Source organism: Cydia splendana, chromosome 13, assembly GCF_910591565.1.
Source record: "Cydia splendana chromosome 13, ilCydSple1.2, whole genome shotgun sequence".
Lineage (NCBI taxonomy): Eukaryota > Metazoa > Arthropoda > Insecta > Lepidoptera > Tortricidae > Cydia > Cydia splendana.
In genome coordinates, this window is record NC_085972.1 from 19005313 (window position 1) to 19015549 (window position 10237).

Here is a 10237-nt window from a genome sequence, read left to right on the forward strand (position 1 = left end):
ACAAATAATATGTACATTTTCGGGTAGTTATAACATTTATTGATTAACCAACCAAATACAAAACCACCTGGATCACTGAACGACCCGACTTTAACCTACATTATTTGATCATGTAATGTTTTCATCTATCCTCAACTGGCTTAAGAAGCCATTTGAGGGGAGATTTTGTTTACTCTTTTTTAAATACCTAAAGATACAGACTATTACTCGGTGCACGAATACTAAACAGATTTACATTGTCGAATCACTGTTTACGACTTGCCTCTGATCGCAACATAAAAAACGCATAATGACATGTAAATTTCCCTACAACACATGTACGATAGTCGACATCATCTGACAATCTAAACCTTATTCCAAATACATAAGGCCGATAGTCAGTCAAGTTGTTGTTAGTAGTTAACCCCACGCTAACTACATTAAGGTAGGTATTACTATCGGAACCAAACGCATAATCAATAAAATTTCATTCGCCGACTACATTAATCGACTCTTTACAATCATGTTTTCATTTTAGTTGGTTTGAATTTGAACTTTAATGCGATGTGTGTAAAGCTGGTTCCGCATTGACATGTGACACGAGACATTGTGTAAATAGGCTGTTAATATTTGCCGAACCGTACCTGTGTTTACCTTTTTCTATTTGTTTATTTTATTTTCGTAGCCATTAACTTGTCATAGTTGTGTGTTTTGAGTATGTCTGTTAAACTGATTTATCCATTCCAAGTAAATAAGAATCTATATAAAAATTACCACCTGTGACCGTACAAACATATTTGTAACATTGTTTGTTATTTCTTACGCGAATCCATTTACCAACAAAGCTACTATCCAAGGCCGCAAAATGAATAATTTTTATTACTGACATAAAATTCTTAAAGGTCTTAGAATAAATTGTTTTTTTTTTTTTCATGGAAATATAATAAAACTTTTAAGTAAATGAAGTAGTGTTTTATGTCTAATCTGTATAATTCGTTCTTATTTTTCATTAACTATGTTATAGTAGACGTGCACGATTTTCCGACGAGCGCTGCGATAATGAACTCGCCGGCACGAAGTGTTTATCACTTGTCGATTGCTGACGATTACTGTAGCAATTTTCTCGTAACGTAAACCCTGGACGGCTGTTAAAATTGATGATAATTACTCTTTTCGCGCGGTATTATGATACTTTTAAAATATCTTTGTAAATAGATTGCTAATACTGGCAGTGGCATTTATCTCAAATAAAGAAATTTCGTTAGCAATATTCGACTGCGAAACATTGCTTTATCTAGATGCGCCGGGAATGGATTTTCATACAACATTGGTTGGTGGCCTTAGGCAAATGAGTTTGAGCACTACGCGCGCGACGTTCGTTGAACATTTTATTGGTTCTTAGGTTGTATTTATTTCTGTCTTTTTCTTTTTGTTTCATTTATTTACTTGGCGACAGTTATGACTAATATAGTTTTAAATAGTTTACAAAACTTTGTTTTTCTTATTTCTTCCTCAGCGGAGCCTCCCCCACTGGTCAACGTGACAGTCCACGCGTCCACCATTCTCGCCCTAATCCTATGGAACGTAGCGGGTGACGGTGGGCACCCCATCATAGACTTCACCGCGCAGTACCGCTCCGCGACGCCGATCAACGGCAGCCTGGAGCCGTGGCGGCCTATCAGCCCCAACCACATCAGTCCCAACTCGGTCAGTGTCCAGTCAACGTGACAGTCTATACCGCCACCATCCTAGCTCTCATCCTATGGAACGTAGCGGGCGACGGTGGGCACCCCATCATAGACTTCACCGCGCAGTACCGCTCTGCGACGCCGATCAACGGCAGCCTGGAGCCGTGGCGGCCTATCAGCCCCAACTCGGTTAGTGTACTAAACTTAAGTAAACTTAGTCCATCACAAATTATTTGAAGTCATCATAGACCGCGCAGCAAGCAAAAGCATCTTCAAGTTGTTGGATTCCATTAAATACGTACCTTATCTTATTATTATTAGTAGTTTTTAGTTTCAAGTTTCTTTATTTGGCCAAGTAACAAAAGTAGTAGCGCTTTACTAGTACAACACATTCCTTCGGTTAGGTATTCCTAATTTATCATAAGTATTCTGACATACAGAGCATCATATTCGTTGTAAAACCGACTGGATAGTTGCTATTTCATTATTGCTTATACGTATTACACAATAACTGCTAACAGCTAGCTATTATCGATAGTTTTCGCGATTTGTACAAATAATACAATTGACCAAACAAACTAAAATTTCAGCGGCAAATCGACGTGTACCACCTGGACACGAACGCTTCCTACTGGTTCCGAGTCTGGGCCAACAACCAGCTGGGCTCCGGGCCCGCCGTCGAGGTGCTCGCCACCACGCTGTACTCCGACCCGGAGGCAGGTCAGTACCATCGTCACCTGACCGTTCATAAACCTTATTGCATTGTCATAAGGTATCATTTTGGTTAGTTACCCGAGGGCCACGGAATGACGCGCGGAGTGTGCACGTTCGACGCTGACGCCATTACGCTCTAGCGACCCACTTTACAAGAAAAAAACCGGCCAAGTGCGAGTCGGACTCGCGCACGAAGGGTTCCGTACGCAAAAAACGACAAAAAAAAACATCTTTGTTGAAATAGAAATACATCATCTGTGAAAATTTCAACTGTCAGCTATCACGGTTCTCGAGTTATAGCCTGGTGACAGACAGACAGACAGGCGGACAGACGGACAGCGGAGTCTTAGTAATAGGGTCCCGTTTTTACCGTTTGGGTACGGAACCCTAAAAATCAGTCAAACTTAAATTAATGGTATTGGAAAATAGAACTGAATTTGTATCATTAATCGAACAAAACAAAAGCAAGACTTTTCAAATTAATAATTATTTAAATTTTATTTGAGGTAATTCGTTACTAATGTTAGTACCGTGGGACGCTAGAGGTTAAAAATTAAAAGAAATGTCTTCCGTATTTACGTATACGCGTTTGTTTTAGCACATCTCGAGTTCTGTCTCCATTTTTATCCGTCTATGTAATCGACTTACAATCGTATTAACACTACAATATTCTGTCCGCAGAGCTGTACAAGCACTTCTTCAGCGGCGCCGAGCACTTCGACACGCGCACGTGGCTGGCGGCCGTGTGCGTGGTGATGGGCACGCTCGTCGTGCTGGCGGCCGGCACGTGCGCCGTGCTGTGCCGCGAGTGGCGCCGCCCCGGTGAGCCCCAGCCCTAGCACAAGCCTCTACCGAGGCTGTATTTCCTGTGGGAATAAGCTGATATAGGCTTTAGGTGGTTAGGATTAAGGTCTAGTTTTGAAGAGCGTAGAAATCTAAAAAGACATTCCAACAGATACATATTAATAATTATTATAGTCTTTGTTGGACTGTAGTTTCTAGTAATAGCATCTGCCGCTGTTCTACTAACTGTGGGAAGATCCTGCTATAGGAGAAAAGTGTACAGTCTGCATTAAAATTAGCGAAAAAGACTACGCGTCAAAAGTATCTACAATTATCTAATAAATTAATAAAAAGAAGCATTTGTAGATCTATTATAAGTACTGTGAGGGATACTTTTGAACGCGAACTGTATAGATTTATCCCTATTTGGAAAAGTATTCCAAAGCGGCAGATACTTTTGAAGCGTTTCATCCGCTACTATTAATGCCGCCTGTACTTCCTGTGCGAACAGGCTGAACTGCAATATTTTGCTGTTAACGAAAGTGTCTCCACTATTGGAAACGGCCAAAACAAGGTCGTATTACTGTAATTATAAGGTCCACTTTGGAATAAAACGCTACTACTACCTTAGTGCAGGTCGCAAATAAGCTTTAAGGATAAAATAATTAAGCAGCTTGAGCATAAGTTGGCTATCTAATAAAAGCGTATGGCCTTTTATGGACCAATAGCGCCGCCGCAAAACAATTCTGGGGTTAGTCGATCGCTGTATATAAAGTTCACATTTTTAGGTATAAGGACAAATTTCAAAGCTTCCTGTGATGTTGTATATAGCCTTTATTTCAGGTACAAGTCGCTATTTAGTATTTAATGGCATCTTCCACGAGTTAATAAGCTTTCCAACCTTAACTCTAAATATAAATAGGAAACAGGATAATATTTTGATAAATTAATCACTTTTGCATAATATTAAATATTGCGTATGAAATAATTCTTGCCCTAATTTTCACAGCTACTTAGGTTAGATTATACAAACTAATAATATATAATTGGCTATTAAAGCTATTGAACAAAAATAAGGTGACTATAATTTTAGATCACAGTAATATTGTAACGTAAAATAATATTTACCCAATATAATAATAATTTTAAGCTCAACTATAATTTCTGAAAAGATTTTTTGACTTTATTAGTTCACAAATAGGTACGTAATATTTCGAATATATCTTCGCACTGCTTTTATAGACTTTGAAATAACATAAACCGTTAATCGTAACAATTTTTAAACTTCAAATAAAATAATAAGTTTAATTATTAAACTAGTGATATTATATTTAAGAAAAAGTTTATTAGTGCCAAGTTATATTCATAAGAATTTTCATCTTCCATAATAAAGATTTTAATTAGTATACCTATATAGCTTTCGTATAAAACATATTGATACAAAAATATAAAATCTAGTTTATTAAAATTTATTCTAGGTACGGGATGGGTGCTACACGTCGATATTTTAGTAGTGATTAAAAACTAATACCAAAATGCAATCTTTCCAAATTTAAATAGTTACCGGCTGTATATAAGCTTAGAATATAAATACAATTTAATATTATACATTCCTATAACGTCCTTGGGACGAAAAGCAATAATAATATATTGTCTAAAAGCACTAGGAATTTCGCCTTTTTAGGGTAATGTAGGGTATGGACCAAAGGACTACGGAGCGTCAATTATTGCTTAGATGTGAAACTCGATAGCTCGCCTTCGAAACTATTCACTATTACGATTGATAAATCTATTTAAAAAGAAAATTATAAAAAAGACAGTTTGATATCTTCATAGTTATGCTAGTAATGCTTGAAAAATACATTTTTACTATACAGAGATCGGCATTAATCGATTAACTTTTTCAACGACTAATTAATCGTCATTTTAATATCCAAGATCCATACAAAACTGATAATTAGTTACCTATTGAACAATACCTAGGCAATAGACAGTTAGCTAATAATAAAACAGATCATCTATTTAAATACAAAGTAAAATACTAATAAAACACTTTAGGCGTAGCAGAAAAATTCAACAATAATTAAATAATAAAATAACGCAACTTAGTATACAATTGATTCTTGCCATATATTTACTAAGTAGATATTTCATAAGAAAAATATTAGTAGTTTATGTGACTGCTACATAATGAGAGGCATTAAAATACGAGTGTGGGTTTAAGAAACGAACGTTAGTGAGTTTCTTAATAGGATCACACGAGTGTTTTAATGCCTGATTATGTACAGTTACATACACTACTTTATCTAAACACATACTTAAAACTAACTAAAAGATAAACTGTACGTCAAATGGCGGTGAATGTAAACTTTTTTCACGCATGTCACACATCTGTAGTTTTTTTTAATTCCTAGACAAAAGAATGAAGTCCCTATTCTCATGTCACTCGAGATCAAATATCGTGCGGTTTATATTTAAAAAACATACTAAATTGACGTTTCGTATTGATAACTGTTTTAATATCTATGGATACTAGAATAGAGACCTACTTGAGTTTTATTCATTTATTTATTTATTTAAAATTTAAATCAGGCAACAAGGCCCATATTACAAATACCTTACAGACTAACATACATATATATATATATATTATAAACTTAAAGACTAAACACTATTTATGCGACAAAACGGCGGGTTTTGACTGCTGTTCCAAATTTAAACTCATAACCTACAAAAATCTATAACGTTATGTACATTAAAGTACAAATTTTCCTACTACCACAGATAAGAAAGTTCTCATAGTAAAATTGGTTGTAATAAAGCCTGTCATTTCCTACGGTTTCTGAACGCATTATAGAGCACTAATGACATGTGTGTAGATAAAATGTTTAACAGTATTTTGTATATAAACCTATTACACGCAGTATGTAATCATTGAACAAATGTGATCTAACCTTTTTCTCTCTTTTTTTATTTATTCTTAAGTAAAATGAGCAATTAATTAAAAACTAAAGATTATTTATTCCATGATGCCAAACGAAAACCGATTTTATACTACACTTCTCAAGGTAGAAAATCAAATGACAACCTACTACCACAGTTCGTTTACACTCAAACATTTTATATGTCCAATAAAATTCATATATCTATTCTTATGACTTAGGACCACTTCTTATATCTGGACCACTGTAAGGAACTATGTTTCTAATGCTGTCACATAGTAAAAATAGGCTCGCTTACGGAACTATTATTAAGAATACTAGGTATTATTTAGATATTTTAGATTATAAGTAAGTAATTAATAAGATTATGCATGAAATCACATCTGTATTTAAATTTAAGCACATTTTTTCTCTTAGTATACAAGAGATAGGATGACATGAATACAACCAACTATGGAGTTTTCTAATAATATTAAAGGGAGTGATTTTACATAGTTTCCTAGTATTGCCAAAGCCTCTTTAGCAATTCTTTTAGAATTTAAATTAATTAGTAAAGCTTTACGATTACGCTTTTTTTTTCTAAAACTCGTAAACTACTCTGAGAGAGTTGCTTAGCGTAGAGCTATGTTGCAATCCTAGTTCTGTCAGTGTGATGAATTTCATTACATACTTGTGAAATTCATTCGGTAAAATGCTCAGAGCGCCAAACCGAAGAGCTCTTAATGCTCGCTCCACACATTCACGAAAAGCGTCCGGAATCGTGAACTTTCGCTTCTCGGTTTCCTAAGTTCCTAAGTTTGAACTTTATTATGACAATAATGCATTACTTTTTTGTCTTTATTGCGCTATTATTTACAAATAAAAATACTTAATCGTGTATAATTAAGTATTCAAATTACCTCTGATGTTTTTTTTCGAAACCACGGAAAACATGCCGTCCTCGAAACGTCAAGAGGTAATGTTAAAACTTTATATGTGATTAAGTCCCATTTTCGTAAATAATAATGAGTGAAAATCGAAGTTTAAATCAGTGTTTAGCGCGCTATTCGTGCACCTGGTGTGGAGCGGACATTCAGTTTTATTCTATCCAATAGAAACTCGCTCTTTACTCCTCGCATCGGCCCGAAAAACGAGAAATTTCCGCATGCATTTTATATAACCGTGCCAGTTTTATTCATTAAATTTTTCTTCTTTCCCTCTATCGCACTCGCTTGGAACGCACGCTTGGACTGCGGACACTTAACATTCACTCACGTAACGGTACGTATAACACGCAGAGTTCGAAGAACAGGACATAATGGAGTTAGTGCCTAACATAATCCTTAACCCCGGGTTCATGGACACAGACCCCGTGCCGCGGGATACGGCGGGCGGCGTGATCCGGTCCACGGAGTGTCCGGGGCCGGGGAAGCCGCGGCGGGTCTGATTCTCGTCTATACTTAACCTTAGGATATTCTATCGCACCGATTCGGGACATTTGTCATGATTGTAGCGTTGAGGTGTGACGTTGATACGGGAGCCACGTTGCATATGTTCATTGTCATCAAATACTTCGGAGCGTGGATGTTCAGAAATGTCTGAATGTGACATGACTGTAGTGATGAGATAAACTGTATGTGCATTAAGGTATTTTACAAGCATTTTGCTTGCGCGATGTTGCAAAGTGTGTGTTCAGTTTCAATTTTTGTTAATGATCAATATGCGAGGTATCAAAAACAAGTCCATTATTACATACGATGCATTACTAGAAAATGGCTGTTAATAAAAAAAAACAAAAAGATAATATCCATGTTTTCTACCATCCTCTCGAATTTCAAATACTGTATGGCATGGCATGGTGAATTGTTTTGTCAACCAACACAGGTCCAAGGTCACATTGTCAATTCGACAAGGCACTTCAAACAGCCCTTTTGACAAAAGTGGTACCATACCCTTCAATTATTTGTATAAGGTAAGGTAAGACTATCACCGGGGTAAGATTAACTATCACTTGTATGGAATCCTCATACTGTTTGTATTGCCCCGAGCCAACTAAAGTTAATCTTACCCCACCTTACCTTACTCCAACATTAAATAGGTAATTATCTCGCATGAACGTTGCCTCCCGTATCACCCTGTACATCGAAACACCGAGTATGGATCAAGGGTAAGCTGGACATATCAAGTTTATAAGGACGGTGCGTAGTATATCCCAAGGTTGCGGTACATGCTGTGCTTGCTGTAAGTTTACACTCCGAACTATCACCTATTGTTTCAAGGCAGTAACGGCGCAAGCAGAATTCAACTTTAATGTGAAAGTGATAAGGTTTGGATTTAAGGTGAGATATAACTCATTGTATGTAAAATTGTGATTGTGATGTTGTGGATGTGAAAGAATATAAATAAGTGATAGATCCAGGGCCGGTTTAGAAAGCGAGATTTGACATTCATAAAGTGCGTATCTTTTTAAGGGTTTTCGCTATTCAAAGCCTAAACTCCTTACATCCGGCCCTGTTTGTCTTGTAAGCTGTTACTACTTGAAATAGCGTATTGGTGCACGTTTGGAGTCTTTTAGCGTAAATCTACCATTGAGAGAGATCGCTTTAGTATTGTTAAGCATTTAATTTTTATAATCAATGTCGAGGTTGCCATCACTGAAAGACATAATTTAGTATTTAATGTGTCACGATTTTATATAATGCTTGCATTTACTTTTGATAACTATATACTATACACAGTTAAGGCAAAAGTCTGACTGAACGCTTTATTTATTTCTCTCCTGGCAACCCCGACGGCCATTTTGAATTTGGAATCTTGTTGCTTACCGTTCAAGTAATATATTGTTAGTAATAAGAATTGTATCGTTAATTATATATTTTTTTGCAATATTAGATATATTTTTATAAAAAAAAAGATCTCAGTAACTTAGTTAGGAAGCCGCGCATGCGCGGAGACGCCATTTGTTTATTTAATCGTGATTTTGTACTGTGATTTATTTGCGTTATTATTAATTTTTAATATCTACATATATATTATATAAGGATTTGATGGCGATTATATGTATTTATTTTTACTGATATGGTACATAACGTGCGCGGAGCTAAGGATGTACATAGTAAAGCTACCCGCATAGCAATTAACGCATAGTACTGTGACGGTTCAACTGAGGAAATAAACATCAGGTTGCCATTCATGAGCCCAGAGCACATCGGCTGTATGCACGCTAGAGGTGGGCGCCGACTATAAAAATTCACTGCACGCACACGTCACGCAAGCGGTGTGCCGCACTCATAAAGATCATGTATATTACAACGCGCACGGCTACACACACGCTCCTGGTGTGCTCAGGTCTTTAGCACGCGTAACTTCTTAAATATGTATACGAATAGGAACTGAAAAACCTTATATCTTGTTTGATAAATATGACAATACAACATCAGTCATATTACTACCTCAGTCAAAAGACAATAAACTCTATTTTGAGAGTTTCCCTCGATTTTCGTTACCGGGGTACCATCTTCCTGTACGTCGGTGGACCTTTTGCATTTTGTAATAAGGTCCATCGATGTACCTACAGTTAGTGATGTTGGTATAAAAGGCTATACAGTAATATTAGTAATATACAATTCTTAGGCCCACTTGCACCAATCCACTAATCCGGGGTTCACCAGTTACACCTGGCGTTACCATGGTTAGCAATACAATTTGACACTAGGTTAACGGTTTAACCGCTTAATCCCGGGTTAGTGGAACGGTGCAAGAGGGCCTTATTAGAATATCGTCACTAGCCACAATTTTGTAATTCTCGCTTTATACAAGAAAAGTTAGAAAAGCTATGCTACGTGCTACGGCGTAGTGCTACGAGCGTAGCTTTGAAATCACTGCGATGTAGCTCTTAGTAACCGTCATAGTAAAATGCAATGCTTATAGACGCGCATCGCGTAAGACTATTCAAATTTTATAAGGAATAAAACGTAGCATAAATTCACGGCACTGTGATTCGTAGTTAAGCGGTTATATTGAAGCGCATTCAAGTCATACTTACCACCGACGAATAAAACAAAACTGACAGTGTTTATACAAATACAAAGTCGCGTTCCTTCAAGATTTAGTGCCATCTATTGAACGGTATTTGAATTTTGATTAGATGTC

General features: G+C 36.5%; 1 protein-coding gene across 1 annotated transcript in view; it reads left to right on the forward strand.

Moving 5' to 3' along the window:
* LOC134796297 (cell adhesion molecule DSCAML1) overlaps positions 1–7664 on the forward strand; it is a 48788-nt gene extending 41124 nt beyond the window's left edge. Inside the window, exons 4-7 of the mRNA XM_063768378.1 lie at positions 1496–1686; positions 2258–2387; positions 3063–3203; positions 7384–7664. Of these exons, the coding sequence (XP_063624448.1) occupies positions 1496–1686; positions 2258–2387; positions 3063–3203; positions 7384–7532 (611 nt within the window). The 3' untranslated portion in view covers positions 7533–7664. The remainder of the gene's footprint in view (positions 1–1495; positions 1687–2257; positions 2388–3062; positions 3204–7383) is intronic.
* The last annotated feature ends 2573 nt before the right edge of the window (positions 7665–10237 follow it).